Source organism: Phaenicophaeus curvirostris, chromosome 14, assembly GCF_032191515.1.
Source record: "Phaenicophaeus curvirostris isolate KB17595 chromosome 14, BPBGC_Pcur_1.0, whole genome shotgun sequence".
NCBI classification, from domain to species: Eukaryota; Metazoa; Chordata; class Aves; order Cuculiformes; family Cuculidae; genus Phaenicophaeus; species Phaenicophaeus curvirostris.
The window spans coordinates 1,908,471-1,936,235 of record NC_091405.1 but is presented as its reverse complement, the minus strand read 5'-3'; the positions used below and the strand labels follow the sequence as shown (position 1 = coordinate 1,936,235).

Below are 27,765 nucleotides of genomic sequence, written 5' to 3'. Positions count from 1 at the left end.
AAACTGGCCACTGATCTCCAAATATTTGCTGTGCAGTCCTCCGTCGTTGTCAATAGATCTGAGCTTTATTTTTCAGCATATCTGCTAGCGCAGCTCTGTTTCTTCCCATCCTGAGGACCCCGAAGCTGTGCATAGAAAATGCATTCCAATAAAGATGGACACTCACATTTTTGTGTCTGAGCTGCAAATACTAAATGGAAAAGTTCAGAGATGTGAAGTTAATTGTTCTTATTCTCTGGCCTCCAGTGCTCCCCCTCAGCCCAGTAAGTGTAGTTATTTTAATAAAACATGATTGCAGCTTTTCAGCCTTCTGACTAACATGAAGTGTCCTATCAGCTGAACAGCTGATGCATCTTCAGTCTGAAAGATATAGCACGCAGGGGGAATTGATTCAGATTTTAATGGGGCTGTTGCGTCTCTGAGCTCTGTTCTCTTGCAATCTGATTTTACGCTGTTTTATTTGGGTGGAATCTTTCCGTGTACCTCAGGAATTTAATCATCTTAACTAATTTGATGGCTTATGAATTCTAAATCAGAAATGCTTAGGCAGTCTTTTTGCTATCCTTATCAATAATAAGATACTTAAGCGTTTGTGGCAATAACACGATGTGTAGAGTTTTTCATTCCCCTCTGTCTCCTGTTAGCGCTCCATATGGTAACATTTAAGTGTGTTTCTCAGGCACAAACTGTTGTTGCTCACCAGACTGGTCCCTTCAGGTGCTGGTCTCCATCTGTGGATTAATTCCCTTCCATCATTCTTTCTGCCGATACTGGAAGCAGCTGTTGCCTTTTCCTTAGTGGCAGGCGGGTCAGGAGATGACCTTAATGAATGAGCAAGCAGGAACGTCTGTCTGCCAGCCTGTCTGTCTGTCTGCCTTCATTTTGCTAGAAAACATATCGATATGTGCACCACAGTATAAACTGATTTTTCTGCATGTCTTTTATCCTGATAGAGGGTTTTTCACTGTAATGGTTGTAGCACTAATAATGAATGACCACCAGCAGCGGAAAGTTGATCCTGTTTGTGAATAGAAGCTGGTGCAGTTATGGTAGCATTTGTCTTCACTCTCTGCTCTTTAATTGTAGTGTTTAATTGTTTTTTTGTGAACAGACAATATCCAAGTATGACCCGATTTGTTTTGAATTTTATTCTAGTTTAAAAATAATCCTAAGTGTGACCATGTCTCTACACTTTCAAGTATATTAAAACCACCATTGGATGGAATATATTCTCTTGTCGCCACCCCACCAATTCTAAGGTCGAATATTGAATTTATCGCTCTGTTCTTACTCGGAAAAAAACTGCTGTGAAATGGAAATTTTGACTGTTTAAGGATCTGATCCTTCTGGTGTTTTATGACAAAAGAGGTTCTTTAGTAACCTGCTCTCCTTGCCACAAGGAAGCTGTGGCCGTCAGTTCTTGACAAATGCTGCAGGATTCAACAGGGTGTCAGAACCTGAGCCTGGTTTGCACCTGGGGAACTGTCAAGTAGTCTTGCTTAGTAAAGCTACCTGAAACCATCTGACCTGAGAAAATGTCTCGCTGAATATTTTTAGAGACAGGCTTAATTCTTAATTATCTTAATTCTTGTCACACATATGAGAGGTTTCCTTGGTTTTCCTTTGTTTTCAGTGCAGTTTAGCAAACCTGTTCATTGTTAAGGAGTAAAACCAAAGGGTGTTGACTGTCCAAAGACAATCTAGTATTGTCAGTTGCTCTACTTAACTTCCACTCAATAGGGAGCAATTGTTCTAAAACCAGTCGGACTTTAATGAGTTCTCCTGCAGCACTGAGGCACGATGGAGAAGTTTGGGTGGAATAAGAGCCAAAGACTGGATACTGAAATTGCACAAATTCATCGTGGAAATAGGATGGAATTTTATGATGGGAAGAATACTAACTGTTGGGAAAAAATGTATTTGTGTCTGTGTTATATTTTCCATTACTTGAACCTTGATATTAAGATGAATAATTCTGTTGGAAATTAAGTAAAAACAGTCCTCATTTCAAAAAAAAAATAAAAATCTGAATTTGATATAGGAATTATTACCTGAACTTCAGTGAGGATGGACAATTGTAGCTAATTACCGCCTCTGAAAAACAAATCCATCATTCATAAGCTTTTTTTTCCTTAGTTTTTTTTTTTCCTTAGGTTTAAAAAACTAAAGTTAAAATATAATAGAGTATCAATTTCTCTCTCTCTTCTTCATCATTGTTGTCTTTTTTTCTTTTCTGGACAGTCCAGGCAAACAGCACATGTCACTGCCTGCAGGAGTGCTTGTAAACCAACTGATTAAAATTTAGATGCGTCGAGATATAGATTGTAGTCCAGAAAAAAAAAAAAAAAATCCTTGTTCTTTGTTGATTCATGAACGGCATTGTGTTTTCACCTTAAATGGGGACTGAGCTTGCCTACCTGCACTCCAGGTAAATAATGTAAGGGCAGAGAGCTGAGTGAGAAGGATGTGAAAACGGAGCAACAGAGCTGCTGGCAGCAGTGGACCTGGGAAAAAAAAACAAAAGATAAATTATGATTAAGGTGCAACCCTGTTTTATGTACCGATTTGTAGGACGTATAACACAAATAATGTGATTTTCTCATATTGAAGGGATTATCTGTACAATCACTAGATTATTTGTACAATTAAAACACATTTTTAAGAGAAATACCCTTTTTATAGCTGGTTCTTGCACTCTAAGTTTATCTTTAAATTTATATAGATTTAGAGATATATGTTTAAAATTTCTGTACTTCTTAGGGGTAAATAAATATATTAAAATAAGCTATGGGTTGTATAGTACAGTATAACAATGATAAATGATGTTGTGTGTAATTTTTCTACTATTAACATAAAGTAATATAAACTGAAGGACACTAGTCTATTGAGAGAGTTAGTAGCTAATGTTCCATATCAGATGTGGACAATGTCAGGACTGAATACAGATTAGGCAGTGTCCTTTTCTCCCCGGGGGAATTAAACTTTGAGACACCACTGGCTGCCAATGGTTTTACTGCATTTTGTTGGTGCCTGTGGTGCCTTTCTTGGTCTATTAATTCAGAAGCTGTAAATGACAATGTGAGCAAAAAAGCTTTTCCAGTGGGATGCATTTCATTTATGTATTCTTGTATCTACAATACCTTTTCAATCCATTTTGGCACAATAACTGCTTAAAAAATTGGGTGGCTTATCCTTACTTTGGTGTGAACCAGATCAGGATAGTTTTTTGTTTGTTTCTTTTTTCTTATTTGGAGAAAACAAAGTGATGTGTTTGGGAGACTTAGAATAATCTGGGAACTTCAAGTATAAAAATGGATTTTCTCGACCCCCTCATTTTCATGATTTACATATGGTATTATATTAAGAAGCACCAAGGAAACTCCAGAAATAAACACACACACACAAACACACACCATATTTAATTAGAAAATACCGGTTTTAAACAACATTAGAATTTAGGAAATTAGGAGTTCTCAGGCATTTTCTTTAGTGACTGTATGTTTAAATGCTCTTCTAATAAGATCTAGTTCTAAGGGTTTTCTAATTGAGAAGCATTTACTTTTGAGCACATCATCGCCGGTGCAGTGGGGTGTCCGCAGCCACAGAGCAGTGGGGCTGTGTGGGAATGTGCACGGTGAAAACAGAGATATTAGAAATAGGTTTGGAAAGAAGTCTGGTGCAGCAAGAGCTGTAGGGTATTTAAATATCACACTTATGGTCGAGAAAACACGATGATGAAATCAGTAAAATCTGCGTATGGACTAAATTCTTTTAATTCAAAATCTCATTACAACTAAACTTGTCTACACAGCATCTTGTTAAAAAAATTGTCTTTTACAACATCACGTTTCATTTTGCTGTGGAAAAAAACGTGTGATCTTCTTACCATTTCACAGTTATCAAGGGAGTACTGTCTTAAATATTTTCACCCCCCCCCTTCCCCAAATCCCAACTTCCTCTGGAGCAGCAGCCCAGGTTCCTCCTATTGACACACACATTGTTATTCTTCGGGTGGTCTTCGGTGCGATACGTTTGTCATGGTTCATAAATTTTATTGTTGCACTAAAAACAGGGTTAGAATATCCTCAATGCAATTATAAAAATGTATTAAAACTGAGAAGGATAAAAATATGGTGCAAGATGAGCTTTTAATGATTGTATAAATGTTCACTGTTCCATGGAAAAAAATGGAGCTTTTCAACATCGGCATAATAGGGAAATGCAAGAGGAGGGCCAAACTTCTTGCCTCTGGAATTACGTGGGTTTTCAGCATACAAACAATGTTTTAGTTTCTTCTTGGAAAGCTGGAGGTGTTAAGGCTTTGAGAAGAAGCAAAACTCATGCCCCCCTTTGAATTGCAGTGATATGAGGTTCTATCCCTTTTCGCTGTGTGAGATGCTGGAAGCCATCTGGAATAATACATTGCACTTTGCTTGTTCCTTAGTTTACTGTCGATGGGAAATAAATGTTATTGTGAACTAGACCGCACCATCCAAATTAGCATCCTTGGGAAGATGGAAAAGTGGACAGCTGCTATTGAAATGATTTGCTGTTCTGTGCTTTACTCTCTGTGCTAAATGGTGTGCGCTAGCGTCTGAAGTCCTGTTGACAATGCTCAACGTGAGAGGAAGGAAAACTAGAAATAAGATGATGAAAAATTGAAATGCTTGGTCTGCCCTGACTATGACAATTTTGGAAGGTGTTTTATGTGATGATAGAATTGCAGAGGAGATCTCTCCTCACTAATACATGGTGCAAGAGACTCTTCTATTATCTGTGATGACATACACAACTCCATAGTACATTATTCATTCCAGGCCCTTTTTGAAAAGGTCTTATGTCCTATATAAAACAGGCTATTATGTGATGCATACGCAAAAGAGGATGGATGTGACATTCCTCTCATACTATACAAACCCTTTTATCTGGCACTACCAAATACATATTACGCATTATTTTTGCCAGTAAAAGAATTGGAATTTAAAATTTAAAGTACCCTAAGTGTATGATTTCCTAAAAGATGCTGGTTTGCAAAATGTAAGAGATTGGATGGGAACGGATGGACTGCCACAACCTATTTGGAAAGATTGAGCAACAGTGTAAAATATTTTTTCTTCAATTAAGTTTTCATTTCTTTTCTTATTGTGTTTTTGAGTGCCTTTTATCGACACTTCTCTACTTGCTGCTCCCCATTCCATCCCCTTATTCTCGGTGCAGCAGCAGCTCTAGAGTGAATTCTCTTGCTGGCGATACAGTGTTCTCATTCATTTGCTTTTAACCATCACTTTCCTGAATATAATGCTTGTCAATAACACTGAATACGGCAGAGTTGAATCTGTTCCCAGTAAGTTAAATTAAATCATGTGATTTTTCTCCCCATGTATTACTGACTCCATACAATTCCTCCTTGTGCTTTTGTGCAACATTGAATGATGTGGTGCAAATGTTTCTCGTCCTCTTAATATTGTTAATTTGTCTTCTTAAAAGACATTTCTGTCTCTCACTGCCTCTGAATATGGGCAATACATTGTCTGGGAGTTCAGGAACTTCACTTTGCCTCTTTCTCTTTTTGAAAAGAACGACTAATAGGGCATGTTGCTCCAGTAAGCACAGGAACCTTTCTATTATACTGTACGTGTGGGTACCTAGAGAAATCACAGGGAACTGGAAGGATGCTGGGGATCAGAGTTGTCCAGCCTACTCAGTGCATGACTGTGAACCTCGGAGGAACTTGTTGTGTTGCACTGAATTTGAAATTCACTGCTCAAGTGTTTTAGAAAATAAGGTAACCACTGAAACTACACTTGAGAGCAAAAGTTGCGCCACAGCCTCCGACTCACCTGAATACTTGATCTCTTCTCTGACAAATTTCTTTCTCACAGCCATCTCAGAGGCACATTCAAGTGTTATGGTGAATTGTGCAAAAAGCTGGAGATGGGAGACTGCATCCTGCGCACCTTTGCTGTCTGACAAAAAAGATGTGTAAATGTTTTTTTCAATACATACATCAATACAATTTTCATGATAGGTAACAATTTTTTGGTAAAGGTGCTGAGCGTGTTTCATCTAATGAAGTTAGAAGACTGGAACATAGTAATGCTGGCAGTGGATCAGATGTTCATGTGATTTGGAGGTGTCTGATTGAACCAAAGGACAGCAAGCCAAACAAAGCCTTGCACTTTGTATTGCTAACTTCTCTTCAGTACTATTTGCTGCGTAAGTAGTGATGCATGAAAAGGTAGTGTAAGAGACCACATAACTACAGTTCTTCACATATAATTAATCATAAGAAAAAGCAAAAGATATTTGAAATGTGCATACATAGAATTTGTAATGAAACAAATTGATGCAAGTCTGAGCTGTGATTTTTGGATGATTTTCAGATCATCCCAAATAAGAACCAATAATGATTGATACTATGCCACCTCATCTACTGCTAATCCATGTTCCTTCTTTTGTGGATTCTTTTCATAGAATCATAGAATCATTCAGGTTGAAGAGGCCTTTGAGATCATGGAGTCCGATCCTACCTGCCCACTACTAAACCAGATCCCTGAGCACCTCATCCACCCATCTTTTAAAACTCTCCAGGAATGGTGACTCCACCAGCTCCATGGGCAGCCTCTGCTGGTGCCTGAGAACCCTTTTGGTAAAGAAGTTTTTCTTGATGTCCAATCTGAACCTGCCCTGGAGCAACTTGAAGCCACTTCCTCTCATCCTTTCCTCCCATTTTCTGGGGTTACTGCTTCGGACGGGATTTAAAAATCATACAGTACAATTCTTCACCAATCTACCCATAAAGCCTGATGTCCTTCACAACATGAACTCAAATACAGGCTGCCAGGGAAAAGAAAGAATTGTAGTTACAAATATAGACGTTCTCAGTTGATAACTTCCTTGGGTTTAGAAGCCCTAAGAGTAGCTTTATTGCTTGTTTTGGGAAGAATAGAGGCGCTGGATAAGCTTCCATCTGAAGTTCCTAAAGAAAGATTCAGTAAAGATGAAGCAATAGGATTCACAATGTGTAAGAGCGCTGGTAGGGAGGAAAACAAAAACCTAATTAAACTGTGAAGCAGAAAAACTAAGCGGCATAGAGCCTATGTAGAGGTTACTGAAAAACATTTCAGCGATGAAAACTTCCTGGAGAGCCCTGTGGCAGTGAAGTTCGACAGGCTCGGATGTGGCAGGATGGCTACGGTAGAGGACAAACCTTCTCGTGCAGCGCATCAAACAGTCACTGAGGACATGAGAAGTTATCATTGACTCCTTATCAAGGCCATATCAGTGCGAAGAACCTTTAACCCCTGATTTTGCTGTGACTTTAGGGTATTTAGCAAAGTATTAATCACTTCTCTGGAGCAGGACTTAGAAAGTCCAGCACTAAGTGGCTGCCAAATGCAGTTACTGCCACACACTCTGCTCCCGGTCTGGCTGCACAGTTAATTGAGCTGCATTACATTGATTTCTGAGTGTTTATCTGTGTTGTCAAGGTATTTGCATAAGTAATACACATCTTTGTTAAAGGCTTAATGCAAATCGGAATAAATTCTTAGCCCCTCCTCTCTGTATTTCCCCCCGAACACGTTGCTCCCTCGCTAATAAATTCAGAGGGCTGACAGTGTCTAAGTCTGCTGCTCCTTTGCCCTCAATTTCAGCGAGATGGGCCATTGAAAACTCATTACAAGCTGTTTAGACTCTGACTTTGACTTTTGCTCAGCAGTGAACAAAATTAACAGCTCTTGGAGGTAGCAAAAAAGGCACTGAGCCAAAAAAAAAAAAAAGAGGGAAATGATGGGAAAAGACATTCAGTATTATCTCTATTAGTCATGCAAACAAGCTTAAGTCCAAAGTACATGTGTTCTGCATAGGACTGTACTTGTGTAGCCTTTGTGGCTTTCATCTCTTCTCCTGCCTTTGAATACCATGCAAAGAGGTTCACCTGCACAGCAAATATGCACCCGAGAATTTGCTTGCATGCCGAGCAATGAGCCTGAATGTAGCAGAATTGCTTCATAAATTTAACTATCACTTTCAAAATTCTGTTTTTTTCTAATTTAGTGCTTCATAGTTTTTATGTGATAATTTTAAATGCTGTTTATAGCAAAAGTTACCTTGATAGGTAGATTTGAAGGGAAAAATGTATAAACCTACCTATATGTAAATCATTAGTATGAAAATGGCTTTTAAAAACAAGTCATTAATTTATACTCAAAGCAAACCATTTGTCTCTTTTCTGATGGCAAAAATTAAATTTCTTTAGAATGTGAATGACGAAAGTATTTATTATGTACCTTATAATGGCAGCCCACTTATTTTTTTTATTTCTGTTGACAGAGGATTATTTTGTGTAACGAGTATGGACTCTGGTGATAAACTTTAAGTCCCAATCATGCTAATTGCTAAGTATTTACGGCCTGTTATTCTGACAGGTGTAATGCTTCCTCCTGATCTCATTTTGTTCTTTTTGTTTTCTATGTTCTCTTGTGAGAAATTAGATAAATAAGTTGGTAGCCAAGTAACGTTTGAAATGGGTGCAGTAAAAACCTTTGGGATCTGTCCCAAAGTTGGGCAAACAGCTCATGAGGCAAAGTTCTCCTCAGCTGGTGCAAGACAGCTCAGAGCTGAGAAGCAGATGGGAGAAAGGGCTTATATGCACCAGAAACCAGTGAAAATTGATGGGCACTTACTTAATGTACCAGGCTGAGCTTCTCTCCCATGCTACATTTGCTCTGGCTGCTTTCTGTTCCCAGTATTCTGGGTTGTGGGACTGAAGTAAAACCTGGCCAAGCAACATTTTTAGGGGCACTCAGAAAGTCAGCTCAGAGAGAGTTGGAATGTGAAACCTTCCAAGCTTCCAGTTTTATTTTTTCTTATCCTTAAACCACAGAAAGTCTGGCCTTCCCATCAGATAAGGTTAAATATAGATAAAACAATATTTTTTTCTGTTTATCGGTTATTATTTTGCTTAGTTCAGTGTCCTGCTGCTGTATCCAGTGATAATTCACATGTTTGAATTCCAGTGTAATCACAACTCACAGCTTCCATTGTGCTGAATTGCTGCTGAATATCATTATAATTTTTTTTGTTAAATAATAGTGATTACTTCATCGTGTTGGCCTTCCAGAAATGAACTCTGCATACTTCATCTTACTTCCAAACGGCAGCCTTCTGTTCTGAAAAGGCTCACAACTGCCCTGACCCATTGCCTTATAGCTCACATCCATTGATGGATGTGATAAAAAGTTGTAACTGGAAAAAACAGGTATGGAAAAGGCTTCCGTGAAAGAGTTATTGTAATGTGAAGTCTAAATATTTCAAATATTATCCCAGCTCTCCATGGCAGCATTTGTGCATACAGATAAAGTGTGTGAATTATAGATCTCCTCTTCATTAGTTTGCTTGCTTTTCTTCTTCCAATGAGTCGCAAGGTGCCAGAGCTGGTGAAGGTCAGGCAGGAAACAGATGAGCACCTTACACCACAATGTCAAAATACTTAAAAGTGTTTACAGTGTCCACTGACACACAATGAATTTAAGACTGGCAGACTGAAGAGGAAATAAAACTACTCTTATTCTCCTAAACCAGACCAGGGCCCTCGGTGGTTTATGGTTGTTTTAAGGTCCATTAATCATTGAATCATGAGGCCGTGTAAAAAATGACAGCTTTAACATTCAGTCCCTGGGTTTATTTAAAATGTTCTTACTTCAACACTGTTTCTAATTAATAACAGTGACTATATGACCTGATTTAAATGTATCAAATACATAAGGATGAGGATTCACGTCCGTCACAGGACGTTTTATCATTTACGGCAGCAGTGTGCAGCCTGAATTGAATGGTGCCAACTCTTCATGGGGAAGAGCTTATTCTAACAGAGAGAAAATCAGATACTGGACTTTAATGTCTTTTACCCTTTCCATTTATGCATTTATCTGGGGGTCTGGGTAGAGGGAGTATGGTTTTGAAGCCAGATGACAGAGCAATTATAGAACTGGGCATGCGTGTGCTCATACACCGATTTGTGCTCGTACGTTTGTGCCCAAGTTTTTATCGAATCATAAAATCGCAGAATGGTTTAGGTTGGAAGAGACCTTATAGCCCACCCAGTTCCACCTCCCACTGGATCAGGGGCTCCAAGCCCCATCCAACCTGGCCTTGAACCCCTCCAGGGATGGGGCAGCCACCACTGCTCTGGGCAACCTGGGCCAGGGCCTCCCCACCCTCACAGCAAAAAAAAACATTTCTTCCTGAGATCTCATTGAAATCTCTTTCAGCTTAAATCAATTATGCCTTATCCTATGACTGTACTCCAGTTCCCTTTCTACCAGCATTTTCATTTTAAGTCCATTGCTGATCCCTGAAAGTTCCTGGAAGAAAACGCCTAGAAAAACATTGTGTAAAATAATACATTGAAAGCTAAATGGAACTGGCTGATTTTACAGAACATGGCAAATGTGTTCATGTAATGTAAACTGCAAATCTGATGGGAATGCTTCGGGTAAAACATTGGCAAAAAGCAGGATATACATTATCAGAATCCACTGTTTTCTCTTTGACTCCTGGTCAGAATTGGTGTTGATAGAAGTTTTAGGTTTACCTATTCATCATTATTTCTCAGAAATCCCAGTTTATGAGATACATTGGAAAAGGAGGCATGCTATGTGTAATTCTCGCTCTCTACCAGTGTTCTCTGTCCAAACAGGTTTTCACAGGGGCAGACATGTAGCCTTAACCAGCAAATGTTTTTAAAATAATTGTTGGAAAACTCTAAATTAAGCAACGTTAAATTGGCAGGAGTAGAACTAACATTTGGCACTGAGTAGTTCATAGCTCAACTAAAAGATCTGGAGAAACCATTAAAAATAAAAGGATAAAAAAAAAGAAGAAAGCAGTCTAGAAGACCTCTCATTTCTCGGGGTGACCTCACTGTGATGTGTGTTCCTTTGGCTGCAAGAGGCTGTGTTAGGAGAGGCAACGGGTCTGAAACCCCCAACAAGAAGAGGTTCTGCTTTCTACGAGAGGGTAAACATGAGCAGCCCAAATGAAGAGTCTGCAGAATATAATCCTATGCTTGGCACAGTTAGGTTTTATGTAACTCTGAGACCAGATAAAGTACTTTCCTATTCATTTGCCTTTAGGAATCTTGAACAGATTTGGGGTTGTAGTTGCTTTCCAAATAGCGTATAAATCTTGAGAGATACCGAAGACGCTTATTGTCCTCAGCAATGACTATTTATCTGATTGCATCTCATACCCAAGCTGTTGTTTGCAATATCCTTTCCCCCACTATTTTTTTACCTTATTTTTTCCCCTTCTCGCCATTTAATGTCCCAAACAGGAACCTCTTAGGTGTCTGGGAAACATAAAAGGAGCTTCTATGTCAATGGAATAATTCAGTAGATTATAACTCTGTTTGAAAAATGACAAAAAATACTGTTTTGGTTTTTTAATCCTCTCTTTTAGGGCCTGAAATAAGCTCTTCAGGAATGCTTACCATGTCAGCGAACACCACCAATTACCAGAGGTATTGCTAAATTCCTCTTAACTAGTGACATCCTTTAGCTTCTATATTTAGGCATGTCAGAAAACCATCCTGAAAGAACAGCTCAGATACAAATGTGACAAACAATGGATTTTTCAGTAAGGGTAATTTCTCTGACATTACTGTCCTCTGGTGTAGTATGATTGAATCCCAGGCATTAATTTTTATGCAGTCCTTATAGTCTTGTCTGTTCTATAAAAATATATTTGCTCTAACAAAATGACTTAGTCAGCCTTACCCTTTACAAACATGTTTGGTATTAAGATGTTGGGGTTTTTGAGGAATGGGAATGAACAAAAAATGCATGTTTATTCTGTGAATGTCATCTTTGCCACCAGGATGCCACAAAGCTGGGAATTAAAGATTCTGCCTAGAAAAGAAATAGGTGGAAACAAAGTGAGTCTTTATTTGATGAACTTTATGAAACTTCCATGTGATATTTAAAATCTTTTTAAATAACGAAGTTCATATTTTCAATGTAGTCAATACAGGAGTTTGTGGAAGTACCCTAAATCTTGCTTGGGAAATACAAAACATAAAGATAGCAGTTAAAATGGATTTGGGACAAAGTTAGGAATACAATGAGGCAGCTTGGGTAAGTCACAATATGAAAGGCTGAACTATTTGTGGTGTTGGCCTGGCAGCCGGTGTTGTACATTCCTTGTGAGGCTCTAGTGTGCCGAGCAGAACTGTGGCAGCTGATGGGACCCACTCGCTGCGACCCTCACTGCTGTCTATGTGGTCTCTGTCACCATCAAGAATGGTGTGACAAGGGCAATGAAGCCAGCGGAGGCTCTAGAGCACAAGTCTTATTAGGAGCAACAGAGGGACCTGACGTTGTTTAGCCTGGAGAAGAGGAGGCTGTGGGGAGACCTTATCATTGTTTTCAATTGCCTGAAAAGAAGGTATAGAGAGGTGGGTGCTGGTCTCTTTTCCCAAGGAACAAGTAATAGGATGAGTTGAAATGGCCTAGAGTTGTGCCAGAGAAGGTTTAGATTGATATTAGGAGAAATTTCTTTACTGAAAGGGTGGAGGAGCCCTGGCAGAGGCTGCCCAGGGCAGTGGTGGAATCTCCATCCCTGGAGGGGTTCAGAAACCACGTAGCTGTGGCACTTGACATGATTTAATAGGCACAGTAGGATTGGGCTGATGGTTGGGCTGGATGAGCTTAGAGGTCTTTTCCAGCCTTTATGAGGCTATGAGCTTCTGTATCGTGTGGGCCTGAATGAGGCCCTGGCACAGTTTTGCTCAAACATACATAAACTGTAAGCTGAGGGAAGAAGAGCATGCAGTGGAATCGGCATTTCTCTGCAGAGCACCTGACAGGGCTTTACAACTTATTTTCAGCAAGTGTTACATGGATGCTTTTGTCTCTGGGAAGTGACAGTGCCTGGTAAGGGAGGACAGGGTAAAGCAGATTAGCTTTTCTAGCAGGAGTAATGCCGTTATGACATTCTCTTGGACACTTTTCGTAGTATGCAGGAAAACCTGAGTCCATTTTTTTTAAGATAAATTACAGCACAAGAACAAAAAAAGACAAGTACTCTGTCATCTTGGCATAATGCTAGGGATTTGTGACTATCCAAGCGTGCTGCCTATACTGTGCTGTACATTTACACGAAGAAGAAATATTGCTGGTCTCTACTCTGCGCCATGTTCAGAATACCAGAGTTAATGTAGTGTCCATTAAAGCGTCTTTATTTTCCGTGGCTTTGTAACTCCAATAAAAAGTCTTTGTAAGCTTTAACAGGAGAGCAGATCAGCCCAACAAAGAGTTATTTTGCACAATCTTTGAAATGAAGTGTCACCTTAAGTACAAAATCTTTTATTTGATTATGAGGATAAAACATTTGTGTAAATGTTACCGTGCTGATTCTTGCACACCTATATAAACTTCTTGTTAATGGTGGGAGGAAAATGGACCTGGAATCTGAAGGCTGTTTTTCTTCAAAGACCTTGCCTGCATGACACAGTTTTCTCACTTTCCACATGCCCGTGGTGCTTACGTAGAAGCCAACTGTGTATTGTGCTCCAGACACTGCAAAGTTCTAGCAAGTATCATAACTTCAGACAGGGATATCTTGATTCATTTTTTTATCTTTTCACTTTCAAGAGTTATAGCTTATTCAGAAAAAGCGCTGCAGGCATGTGAATGCTCCTGCTCATGAAAACTGCCTCGGCCTCCTTGCTGTTGAAACGTGGGGTCAATTCACTGACGTCAAATGCTCCAGCTTCCCTGATTTCACCAAGACCTCGCAATCTCACAGGAATATTGAACTTGGACTATGACTGGAGTGGAAAAGGGGGGATTTACTTCTGTCCCCAATTTCTGCAGCTTTGCTGTCAAATCTCCACAAGACTGCTGCTATTTTATGTTAGGATAATTTCCCCTAGGGCTTAAGTCAACAGCAGATTGTTTAGTTTTTCCCATTCCCAGGGCTTCCATTCCTTCCTGTTTTGCCCTTTTTCCCTTGACTTTTAAGCAAGAGGCGCTCCTCCTGCTTTTGTCCCATTTTTCACCTCCAGGAGGTGGTAATTCTATTGCTCAAATGGATTCCTGCTGGTTGCCAACACAACCATGTAATTCTGAGGGGAGAAAAATGCCTTATGTGCAGTTTTGATTTAAAGCAATTTCTTGAAAACATAATAAAGTTCCTCACCAATGGCATTAAAGTTAATAATCCTTAATGTTGAAAAGTGGTGGTTAAGAGAAATGAACAAGCACTTGAAGGTTGCGCTCTTTTATTTTAGCAGACAGGACTCACTTGGGTTTGATTACAGCCGTACCCGGAGCTGGCGTGGAGGAGGCAGATGGAGAGCAGAGTTCATGGGCAGGATTGCATCTCAGTGCTTGGGTGAAGGCAAGGGGGTGCCTGGGAAACTCCTGTCAGGACTTCTGGTCCCAGGAAGAGTCAGCACGAAGGTCTCTTCTCCCAAGGCACAAGCGATGGGACGAGAGGGAATGGCCTCAAGTTGCACCGGGGCAGGTTCAGATTAGACATTAGGAAATATTTCTTCCCTGAAAGGGTTCTCAGGCCCTGGCAGGGGCTGCCCAGGGAGGTGGTGGAGTCCCCATCCCCAGAGGGGTTTGAAAGTTGGGCAGATGAAGTGCTTAAGGATATGATTTAGGAGTGGACAGGTACGGTTGGGACTGATGATCTCAAAGGTCTTTTCCAACCCAGTGATTCTATGACTCTAAGAATGAGAGGGAGAAGAGAACTTCCCGCCTTCTTTCTCCCCCTGCATTAATTAGTAGTGCCAGACACCAAGAGCTGCCGCTTCCATGAAGTGCAGGAGTTTTCTGAGCTCCTTTCGGCACAACCAGACACTTCTGGGCTTTGCTTAGTTACTGTTTCCATCTTATTTTTTCTTCTGCCTGTGACCTATGCATATGAACTAGACTCAATCACTAGAAAGTACCTCCTCCCTACCCTGGGCAAGTGGTGAAGGAAGATGTCATTTGACTAAGGGAAGGGTATTTTGTTCCTCAATATCCTTTATGCCAGACTGCCTGAATTTGTTCTAAAGATGTATTTTCTTTAGCTTTTATTATTTTCCCTAATAATAAAATATTGACTTTGTTTACTAATATTAATTTTAATATTGGCTTCTTTTCCTTTGAAGGTTTCCATGTTTTATATATATATATATATATGTGTTACAAATTCCTGTTTAAATATCTTCCTTCTAAGCTATGTGAACTTGGATCCTATAAGATCACACTTTTTAGTCCAAGATTCGGCTTCTCTGCTTTTCTTAATACCTTTTCAAGTTCTATATTAATATCATTTTATAAGGTGGTGACACAATATTCTGGCTGGGCTTTGCTAGGGAATTAAACAATCCTGATCTAACTTCACTGAACATGCATTCCTATTCTAGGCAACTGTGGGTATAAGCATGTAAAATAGAAGAGATGTGCTGGCTAACACTGGTTTTCCCCATCACTTCATCCTTTTTGTTAAACAATGAGTTTTCCATTATCCCAAGGTCCTTTTTGAATTCTTTCTGCTCTCAATCAATCAGATTTATCTGATATTTGTTTGCTTTGAGAAGATGTATATTACTTTACATGTGTCAACATCGATTTTGTGTGTCATGTGTCAGCCAGCTTAGGCAGGCGGCCCAAGCCCTAGATGTTGGGTTTGTGTTGGGTTTGGTTTGGTTGTTGCCTTTTTATTTTTAACCTCCTCCCTGTTTCACCCTCTCTGCTAGTTGTGCAGCGTCAGCATGCACAGCTAGTTTACAGCTGCTTTCTTTTGACTAGGTCATTTGTCTAGATTAGATACTGCAGAGGTCCTTGGGGAACAGCACTTGCTAGGACCCCATAAGGACTGTTTGTTTGATCTGCGTGTGTGTGTGTGCACCCCAAACTGTCCTGACTGTTCTGGAGCTCCTGAACCCAAAAGACTAGGTTAGCTGAACACTAACCTGCTGTCATCACTGATACAAGAAGCTTTAGGCTTAATGCTCACAGGTTAAAAGGTTTGCTTGATATGTTTTGTCAAGACTTAAGTACTGGTTTTGGGAAGAAATGCAGTGCTATGTTTAGAGAATATGCATTTGCACTAATAACCTTGAACACGGCACCACTGGGAGTTGCCACTGCTCTGAACGATGTGTTTGAAGTAGCAAGCTCCACTGGGAACCTGTCTGCAGGCGCGTGGACAGCACTGGGTGCATGTGTCCCTGCGGAAATAGATCTGCCCAAACCATTTCCCAGCCAGTTTCTAGTGAGACAAAGCTCTGTCGCTTGAGACTTCAGCTAAAAGCGTTCTGCTATTCAAAGAAAATCCTGTCTTCATTTGTGAAGCAGTCGATTTTGGCAATAACCTCCCAGCTGGTCAGGCGGAGTTGGTTGGGGTCTCATATCTCTTAAATTCTTCCCAGTTGCTGTACCAGATTAGTACTGCATTAACTCTCCTACAGGCTGTCTGTTAGGAGAATAAAGATTATTTTAGATGTTACGCATTAAGGTTTAAGTTGACAGATTTAACAGCTATTTATCTCTAGGGAAAGGGGTCTTTCTAACTTTTTGAGTTTGCAAATGCTCCCCGCTGATATCCATTGCTGTTGTACATGTGTGCCAGGCCCCCTGGAAGTAATTAGCAGCAGGATAAATACCTGGAAGATTATAAGGTTTATATTTTATTAAAAATTTTTGAATTTCAATACCTTCCTTGTCATGAAAGCACTTCTGATAGTGAGCATACATCCTCTAATAATGACACAAATCATATTACTGTCAGGCATTTGTACCATTTTTCCCCTGCAAAATTATTCTGTGATGTATGTTTATAAGTAATAATCTAGACGATGCAGCTTAGAAGACTGAACACAGATAAGACAAGGCAGAATTGGCTAACAATGTAAAACACTTTGTTTAGTTCTTCAGTTATATAAGAAAGTATTTATTTGTTGCTATCTACTTTGCATAAAGTGCAGCTAATTAATCTGCAACTTAGTCTTCCAAGTGATGTTGCCAGTGAAGAGGCAGATGGTCTTCAGGGTCTTATGACTGAGAGTTACCACATTGGTCATCATGAACTATTTTAAATGGAAATAAGCATTTCTGTGAATTTGGCCATCACATTATTCTTTCAGGTTTCTCTGTGGATTGTCCTTGGGTTGCCAAACTGTCTTGCAAGTCCTTGTTGTGATGACTCTTAGAGCCAACTGGGCTTTCTTGCAGGTGTTTGAATGGACTGGTGCGAGTGAGGGTTTACGAAGGGAGATTTTTACTATCGCATAGAGTCCTATGAGAAACAGAGCAAAGCAAACTGTGCAAAATTGTCATTTGCATCGTAGTAGTGTGCACAAAGGTGTGAGGATCCCCAAAGACTGAATCCAGAGTTTCTGCATTGCCTTGGGAAAACAAAAGCAGCCTGTACCTCTCAGGAGGACGTTTTTTCATATCATACTTTTCTTGACAGAGAACATCAAATGCGACACCAGATACAGTCTTGTGGGATAGGAGTAAATAGCTGTGTGATAAACCCCCTGCTGGGAGCTGTGTGGGCTTTGTAACCTGTGCATCCCTTAGTACTTCCAAGGACTGCTTTCTGGGATAGACAGAATCGCAGAATGGTTTGGATTGGAAGGGACCTCAAAGCCCATCCAGTTCCACCCCCTCTCACCGGATCAGGTTGCTCCAAGCCCCACCGAACCTGACCTTGAACACCTCCAGCCAACACTGCTCTGGGAAACCTGGGCCAAGGCCTCCCCTCCCTCACAGCAAAACATTCCTTCCTAAGATCTCATCTCAATCTCCACTCTTTCAGCCAAAAACCGTTCTCCCTAATTTTCTCAGGCAATCAATGTTGATTCTATTTAACAACTTGTTAATTTAATTTTATTTTATCTTACACTATTTCATTTATATTTCTCATAATTTAGAAGGAAGATTCAGTAAAATGGAGCCATGCGTTCTTCTCTTGGACATTTGTCTTCTCCTGCCTGAAATGTAGTTCAGATTTTATTAAACAAGGCAGAAAATTGCACGCTATCTCAGGAATGTGACTATTTGCCATTCTCCCTGATATAGGCCATGCACTGAGCTATGCTGCCTAAGTAGAAGAAAGGTCTGCTGTTAATGACTGTATTAATGTTATCATTTAATTTTTATTGAGCGAATCTCTTATCAGATAGTGTGAATGTATGCTATGTTTGGTGAGTACATAATATTCTTGGTGGAGGGAGGATATCTGTCGTCCTTTATGAAAAGAATGTATTGTTTCTGACTGTGAACTCAGTGTTTTGGTGTTACCGATGGCATGCAAAACACAAAACAAGACGTCCTTTACTAGGGCTGTCCAACAGCAGTGGGAGTTCTGCATCTACTTAATTTTCCCACTTAGACCAACCCAATACATTGATGGGGAGACACTCTAGTTAAATGGAATATCAGAGTGACTGTCCTCAAACTAGTTTTGGTACTCAACGAGCAAAGCGCTCATAATGTGATTAGTAACAGGCAAATACAAGGGAGATGCTGAAGCACACTTTTTCATAGGAGAGCTTAACACTGCCGTAACTTTGAAATCTGGTCTTTTCTTGCACAAATCCTGAAAATATATACTTGTGTAGAATATTTTGCACAGGCTTATACATCTTTAATACAAGTATCTTTTGCCTTAAAGTTTACAACAATTCCTGTCTCTGTATAACACAGTTTTCCCTGCTCGGACTGTGCAGCGTTTTGGTAGGTGATGTGTTCCAGTCAGTGAGAAGGACGCTTTCCAGCAGCATTTGGGGGCAGATCCGTGTCAGGGATAAGGAAGCCGAAAATGAGAGCTTTGCAAAGAAAGGCATTCGTGTTGCCGTGTTCAAAATAACAACAAGAAAGTGTGTGCAACAGGGGGAGTTTTCAAAAGACTTTTTCACCTTGAAGTTTTTTTGGGGTTTGATTTGGTTTGTGTCTTGCATGTGGCACAAAAATGTATTTTAAAATAGAAAAGGATACCCTGCGATTGAAAGCTGCGGGGAATGTGTTAATATTTGCAACAGTTGTAAGCGTGTTTTAGTAAATCCATTACAAACTACTGTGTGGAATAGGATACCCCATTATGTCACCGATAAAAGTGAAACAATTGAATATGACCCAAGGGTGGATTATTGCCACCAAGCAATGTAACAGAATGTGCATTACAGTTAGCGTAATTGCACAGCTAACTGATTTCCTTCTCTTTAAATTAAAATTGCAGTATGAAACTACATTATCTAATTTTGCTTACCAAGGCATTTAGGAACTGTTTGCAAAGTAGAGCAGGCTTGAAGTAACGTGAAGAAATGGGGGGAAAAAGTGCTTCTCACGTAAATTATTTTCTACAAGCAACTGAAAACAGAAGAATTCTGGCAAACTAGAACCAACTTTGCATACAAGGCAAATAAACATTCATTGTCCCACAACCCAAACACAATTAAATGAAACTGTGAAAGTGAAATTGGTTACAATTTACTCAACATTTAATGAAAATAAAGAAGAAAAGAAATGATGTAAAAATGGTTTCTTCAGATTCATTGCTTTTGTTTGAGATAATTTTGTTTCAGTCTGGATAGAGGAAAACTCAAGGCACAACAGATTCAAAGCTGTGCCGAAAGTCTGCTGTTGAGATACTAACAAGCCAAGACTCATTAATTAATCTTATTCCTGTATTTTTAATTATCATTCTTATATTTCCTAGTGTGTTACCCTTCCCCAAAAATGTTTGTGTACTTTAAAAGCCAGCATCATCTTAAAATACCAACTACCACCAAACTGAAAAGCTACCAGGGTGTTTTGGCTCTTTTCTCCAGGTTGGGAAACGCATAAGACACAAAACGAAATAGATCCAGAACTTGGCTGAACTTTGGTTGAATTTCGCCAATGAAAGCTTGCAAGCTGCAGCCAACTTGGCTATTAAAAAGAGCCCTTGAGCCAGTACTAATTAAGTCAACAAGTAGTTAGAGCTCAGTCCTCACAGTCCTGTGCTTTTATGGGATGGGAGGATGAATGTCATGTATGTAGGGAGCCGAGCAGCTGCTTCGTTTGCCGTTCCTCCATTTAAGGGTGTGCTAACCTTGCAACAACCTAGTGACATCATCATTTTTCACCTTATTCCTTTCTCATGGGGTATGTCTTCACAATGAGCCCGGGGTGAAAAGGTTTCCTCGGCAGGCAGACAGCCTGCATGACAAATGTGCTGAGGAGTCAAGGAAAATTTTAACCTGCCCTACCTAGCCAGAGTCACTTCTTGCACCTAGGAACAAAGTGATAAATGGTTTTCTTTCAAAAAGAGGGAGGGGTCCAAGGGAGAAGGCAGGGAAGAAATAGAAGTAGGATATGCTGCATATGATATTGTGCTGAGCAGATCTGCATAGCTCTTTTTCTTTTCCCCTCAGGTAAACAAGCAGCCTGCCCAACCCCTCACGTCTTGATCATGGTGTTCATACAAGGGATGCCTTGGTTTGAAACATCCGTGTGGTATTTGTGTGCTAAACAGACCTGTGTTATCCCCCTTTGGCAACACCAGGGAGCTGTGGTTTCGGCTGTGCTTTTTGAGTATTTTTTACTCCATGTGTGCTGTGTCCTAATCACTTAGAAAATGTTTTCACACAGAACTAATAAGGCATTGTAATTTTGTGAAGATTCCCTCTGACTCTGGCGTAGTGCCCAATTTTCTACAGATGATTCCAAATTCCCCAATGTACATCACGACCTACTCCATCGCGTCCTCGACTAAAGTCAGGTGTGAGTAAGGCTCACGAGGCTGTACAATTGCTCACTCCCAAAACACTTGGCTTAACAAGAGCAGTTTTAAAATATGGTCTAAAATTAACTTTGTGGGCAGCATAGACACAGCTTTATCATTTATGTAGCCACTTTTAATTATGAACTAAGTAAGGATGGGATCCAAGAGTTTATAAAGCATTTTTCTATAGCTAACTCAGGGATAACATGCAAGTGGCAAAGCGGTGAAGGGCAAAATCTTTGTCATGCGCTGTTCTGCAGTGGCAATGTCCAGCCAGAGCTCTGCACTGAAACCAGGTTTGCTGGTGGGGAGTGTATTTGGGTCTGTCCTATGAAGGTGGGAGCAGTCTCTTCAACAGGAAGGGCTGCGTTATTGTGTGGCTGCCCGCCTGTCTCACCTACTCCCCAGACCACAGAATCACAGAATGGTTTGGGTTGGAAGGGGCCTCAAAGCCACCCAGTTCCACCTCCCACTGCATCAGCAGCTCCAAGCCCCATCCAACCTCGCCTTGAACACCTCCAGGGATGGGGCAGCCACCACTGCTCTGGGTGACCTACACCAGGGCCTCTCCATACTCACAGGGGAACATTTCTTCCTAAGACCTCATCTCACTCTCCTCTCTCTTGTCAGCTCTGCATCATGATGGGAACGAGCACCTTGGCACTCATGACTGATGTGCTTATCCTGCACCCAGGCCAGTGAAATGACTCTGTGTGCTCTCAGTACCGTGATTTCATGAAGCAGGAGAGCTGATGGAATAAACAGAGTCATTTAAACATGAAAAAGAGCAGATGAGTGGAACAGATTTAGGATTAGACTGTCAGGATGATCTTCAGGAGGTGTGTTGGGCTCAGAGAGGAGTTGGGTTACATAAATGTCTGCTGACCTGGCCTGGTACGAAGCTTTGCCCTTCAGTGCTCTCGGTGTTTGTGTCATTTGTAAAGCTCTGTGGACGTGGTGATAGACAAAACATGTGCATGTGTTTTGAACCTGCATAGTGCATCTGTACAACCTGCACTGAAAAACCGACCAGAGATACACATGAAGAAAGATCTCAAGCACTGTATAATTTGTTGTGCACTGCAGAGTAGACTTTTTAGATATTTTAATTATCACATTAAGATTTTAGCTGTAAAACCATCGTGATTGAACAAACAGGCTTTTAGCTAATTTAAGTTAGAATAAAAGTGAGCATTTCAAAGCTGCGTGGTGGGAATGGCTCATAACTGAAGCATTTTTACCCTTAGGGATATAATCAGGATGCAGAAAAATCCCTGTAGGAAAGATATTCATATATTAGAAAAAAAATTGCTAAACAGAAGCATCATATTGCCAGATATTAAGCTGGAGGTATGCTAAAAGAATGCTGGCCTTGTTTGTAAAGTTGTGGATAAATCTGTTAAAAATAATTGAATTTATATTTAACTTGAAAAACAGGGTGAGATCTTTTATTCTGCACTTATAAGTTTGAATACACTTTCAGTTGCTCTTAGTTATCTCAAATTAAATCTTAAATTGAGCTTGTGGTTCCGTGAATTAATACTCTGGCCTTTCAGCTCTTTTGCTGAGGTCATTCAAATCTAATGGTAGAAATGGTCACAGGGTCAAGTCCTGGTATGTAGAGTATAGAAATGGTTTAATGATGCCAGCAGATGTTTGCATTCTGCATGTTGGAGCCGTAATGCACTGGTGGGCTCTGTGAAGGCACTCGATTATCACATTATTATATCTTCATTCCATCTGAATTGTGGGGAAGGGAATAAGAATGCATTAAAATAAGGTGAAGGTTCTGCCTTAAACCAACAAAAATAAGCTAAATCAGAGTTAATTTTCTACCGACGCCCTTCTTAGCTGTCCCTATTGTGCTTAGTCATTGTCAGGGTCCTGGGAGGTTGCATAAACTTAAATAAACAGGCTGCACTTGGCACGAAAAATTGAGGCACGTAAGAATGACTTTGAAATGCTTTGAGTTTACCCGTTATGAGCTAGAACTTAAGAATTGCGTTTACAGACTTTATATCTAGTCATAATTCTATAAAAAGCTGAAAATATCCACGAATATGAAAATGTTAATAATAACCAGGGAGCCAATGAAGAACTGTAAAGTGCCAGGCAGGTTCTGTCATAGGGGCTGCACGCTGTTAATAAATAAATGCACAATTTGTGTAAAGATATTATGAGAACAGGACCTGCATTACACGGTAGCCAGCCTTAATCATTTGTTGATTATAAAGATATTAAAAATCAAGTAAACGTACAGAATTGTAAACTGCCCTGGAAAGCAAAAGCTTTTAAATACAGAGTTGCATTCTTAATGCTTTTTAATGGTTTGGGGTTTTTTTTTTGCTTAAATTTGACCTCTATTCCACCTCCTCCTAAAACACATCATTCCGAAAGGGCTTGTGTTTTTCCACTCAGAAATGCAACATAGCCAGCATCGCTAACCAGAAGGCATCCCAGGACGACTACATTCCCGGAGTCTGGTTTTGATGACATTTTGCAAAACCATATTCCTAGGCTAAAATTCATACATGAACTTTCATCCTTTCCTTTGTAGCAGTTTGAAAAATCATTTTATAGTACTTTTAAAAGCAAATAAGTGAAATGTGCTGAAAATGCTGACAAGCCTTTTGTTTAACCGTTCCGTGTAACGCCGGGATTGGATATTTACTGCTGTCACCAGTTTTATTTGTCGTCTTTCCTAGTTCATCACTGCCATATCTCTCCTTGGTCTATACAGATAATTATAGCCAGCGTGATGGTGGTTATCAAGGATATAGCAGTAACACCTTCTCACCAATGTACAGTGATTTGAAGCTACTGCATCATAACTTTATCCTGTAATAATGTGTTTAGTGGACTGGAAGGGCATGAATATATGACACCACGTAGCGGTAAAGCATGATAACTTCTGAAGTCAATGAGGGCTCGGTATCATGTCAGATGGGACACGTGAGCTGGATGAGGTGTATTTCAAAGGCTACTTCCAAACTCGATTCTCTCCCTGAAGGTCTGCACACATCAGTGTTACCTGTGCTTGCTGTAGAGGACACAGTGTCTCTGCTGGCTGTTTGCTGTGTTTGGAGCTAACAGAGCGTAGGAAAGGGGAATGAGCAGCCATCCTCTGGGTCTTCCATCACTATCGTTGCAAATAAATAAATAACCTAAATCCTGATTCCAACGCCAAAAGCTACCTTCAGGTTCACCTCTGCAGTCTTGTTGAAAACAATGTATGAACTAGCAGAGCGCCCTGTGTTGACTTTTAATTCCCCGGTGCATTTGCTGTGCTGCCATTTGTGCTTGTGCATGTGTCTGTGGAACGGGAGGTGAAGAGGGAGCATCCTTTTCCCTCTGAAAGTCATTGACGAAACCTGTAGGAGATGTAGTTCAGTGAAAGTATTGAAAGATCACTCCTCGGAAGGAAGATGCGCTTGAGCCTGCTGTATTGTTATGCAGCACATTAGCTTAGGAGGCTGTGGTGAAGTGTGATAAATTCAGTTCTTCTCCACTGTATTATCACTTTGTTGCTTAAGTGGTCTGGTGAAAAAAGGCGGCAGCAGTACATAACAGGCGGCACGATTTAAGTCCATCAACAGCACGTTTTTTTTCTAATGTGAAATCTTGTTCCCATTTGTCAGCTGGGAGACGTATTTTGACAATCAAGAGATATTGTGCAGGTGGTTGAAATAATTTTGATGTATTTGGGTGTTTTTTCCAACACATGCTGATTAATCCTAGGTTCGTATATCACAGCAAATTGGAAAATGCAGCCTACCTGGATGATGAACGTGTTTAGAAAGGTTTAAATTTTTGTTGGCTGTAACATCAGTGCCCTTGAAGGCAGTGGGCACAGTAGACCCAGGATTGTGAGTACAACCAGCTCTCTCCCTCTCAGTTGCCCTCTCCCTGGTTGCCCCATGCCCTCCTGGAGGGCTGAACCCCGTCATACGCTGCAGGCTGGGACAGGAGCACTGGCTCAGACTAAGTCTGTGCTAACCTACAAGAGTGACATGAATCAGAGCATCTTCTAGGCCAATGTTTCTGTTGGCAGACTTGGGGTTCAGCCGCTGGCGATGTTGGGAGAAGGCAGGAAGGCAGGGATGAGCGACTGGAGGACAGCGTTGTGCATAAGAAGTGCCAGATGGCAACCTTAGTCTCTATGCAGAGAAAACTATCTACCTACAGCCTCAGTAGGAAGCTCTTCCAACCCTTTGGATAAGATTCAAGTGAAGTGCAAGGATGTCCAAAGGTCCGAAGTAATAATAAGCAGCAGTTAAATTTGGATCCACTTCACCTGTGGACTTGGTTGTCAAGTTTTTCTTTGATGTCTTTGAGTAGGGAAATGTGTCAGTGCCCACAGTTTTATCTGCCTTATATCATTGTCCTAAGATTGTAAATGAAAGTTTCCCTTCCCCAACCTTCCAAGCGCAGAGGAATCTAAACGCAAGCAGCTTTCTGGTCATTACGTGTAAGAAGAAGAGAGAACTGAAACAAAGAGGCATTGTGTTGAGCAGTCTAGATTTTATCCTCAGTCAGCTGGGTTGCAAAGAAAAGGATAAATATGCATTGCCAGAAAGTGGATTATTCTCTTCTTTCTCTTTAAATACCGTGGTGTCTCTTCCTTCTTCCACCAGGAGACCTGCAAGGTCACCAAATTAAACCTTTATACAATCCGAAAATTGAATCTCAGTACATCCGTTTTCCTAACACAATTTCTGCAATCCCTCTCGGTGCTGACAGTTTTGGTCACACATCTCTATTGTGCTGTTCAGTTTTATTTGACAGTGCTGGATGGCATCAGCGTGTATTGGAGGTAACATCTGAGCTGTGGCGGATCTCTTGGGACTGCTGTACTGCTTTACCTCCTTGCCATCATAAATGGGTGTTTCTGTCACTCTGTAAGATTTCCTCCTAGGTTAGGCATCTTTCTTTAATTATTAATCAAAAGCAATGTAACAGTCATTGCAAACAAATGTACCGCTGTACTGAAGCAAATATGTTAGATGGGATGTTAGTAATATTAGTGGAACAAGGGTTGGATGTAAAGGTTGTGATCTTGTCTTTTTCACATCTGCTTGATACATAAATTATTATGCCAGTCTGAGTAGTGTATTTCCCTGCTGCAAAAAGAGAAAAATAAATGCAGTAAGCTAGTTTTTTCTGCAGTGTTCAAACTGAACAAAGGCCAAGTGGCTTATATAAAGCCATTCCTGAAACCTGTGACAGAGCTGGGAAAAGTGTCCCAAGTTTGAATGTAACCATATGCTTACCATGGGAAAAAAAAGTACACGGCTATAGATATACAAAATCCCATTGCTTTATGTTTAAGTTGGGACTAGTTCATGAGCTTCTATTGTCCTTAGTTTCACATGTGGTCTGTCGCTATGGTCCTACTTTCAAAAGGAAATCTATGTTTCCTCTATGAGGCCAGGCTGAGAGGGTTGAGGTTGTTCAGCCTGGAGAAGAGAAGGCTCCTGGGAGACCCTAGAGCAGCCTCCAGTGCTGAAAGGGGCTCCAGGAAAGCTGGGGAGGGGCTCTGGATCAGGGAGTGCAGGGACAGGATGAGGGGGGACGTTTTGTAGCCGAAAGAGTGGAGATGGAGTTGAGATCTTAGGAAGAAACGTTTTGCTGTCAGCGTGGGGACGCCCTGGCCCAGGTTGCCCAGAGCAGCCCCAGGCCAGGTTGGATGGGCCTTGGAGCAGCGGGATCAAGTGGGAGGTGTCCCAGCCCATGTCAGGGGGTTTGTTTAAGGTCCCTTCCAACCCAAACTATTCTGTGATTCCATGATTCTACCTTTGAGACCTGTATTTTTCTCAGCACAAGTCTTCATGTCCCTGTTCAGTTTCCAGATTGCAGGCACTCACACAGCTCTCACTTGAGACGTGGGATCCTTGAACAGTACCTGGGAAGTGTCTGCTTTAAATTAAGTACCTCCTGCTACAGCTCAGTTTAAAGACAAGTCTTTTAAACTGGTGTGGTGGGCATGGAGCCACTTTGTGTTTTCCCCTGTAGAGCAAGGGTAGAGGCATGGTCAATGCTTTGTGTGCGAAGGAGCCCTGTGCCAGGCTGGGGCACATGCTCCTCACACTTGCAAAGCTCTCTGGCTATGTCCCCGTGTTGCATTTCCCCATGAGCACGCAGAGACATCCTGGAGAGCGCCGGGCTCTGTAAGGGAATGAGGTGGCTGCTGGCTTCTCATTCCACTGCCTGCCACCTCCTCCCACGGAGAGACCACCTTACCCCTGCAGCTGGTTCTGGAGGGCATGATGGGCTGTCATCACTGAAAACTACTGCTCAGTGTCTTCAAAACACACTTCTATCAACATAAAGGGCATATGTTTTCATCAAAAGCAATGAGTGCAGTTGGTTCCCGTTCCTAGCGTTAGTGTAATCCTGCTGCTGAGTACACAGATATACAACGCTGGGGCTCTACCTAATAGCATACACGCGATCCGATTTGAACTGCTTGTCTCTTTGAGGCATTAATTTAATTCTAAATTTAATACACTTTGATAGAACTCTTATTAGGGGTTGAAGACATTGCCATCTTAAATATCAGACTAAGGATATTTCCTGGCTCCTGCAGATCAGCCATTCTATTGAAGGTATTTGTTAATCTCAAATAAATTATCCATATTTCACTGTGTGCAGTGGTTATGGTATATTGCATCATAGTGTTTAATCTTTTCCTCCTTTAATTTCTTACAGACACCAGTCTGGACTGCTGTAAAGCCAAGCTGTCTATTTTAACACGAGCATAACAGTATCAAAACTACCAAAAAGAATCTGCTGGCATATATGATCACTAGTTTTCATTGTGTTCACTCAAATTATCACTAATGTTCTCTCTCCTTCAACAAACCTCTTGCTGTTACAATAATATGAATATCTGCATTTATTCCAAGACCGTTTGTGCAGCTCATAGTTACCCTCCTAGAGGCCAAGTTGGGAATTATTAATGTATTCATTCTCCTGGTAGCCTCGTGTCGGCTT

The 27,765-nt window shown here is 40.7% G+C and overlaps 1 protein-coding gene across 7 annotated transcripts in view; it reads left to right on the top strand.

The window, feature by feature from the left end:
• The window catches only part of WWOX (WW domain containing oxidoreductase), a 546,141-nt gene that overhangs the window by 297,271 nt on the left and 221,105 nt on the right, over nt 1-27,765 (top strand). The window contains exon 9 of one of the 7 annotated variants that reach the window (XM_069868326.1): nt 21,403-21,489. The exons of the other annotated variants lie outside the window; for them this stretch is intronic. Coding sequence (XP_069724427.1) covers nt 21,403-21,474 — 72 coding nt within the window. The 3' untranslated portion in view covers nt 21,475-21,489. Of the gene's footprint in view, nt 1-21,402; nt 21,490-27,765 lie in introns of those variants that run through there. 7 annotated transcript variants of the gene reach the window in all.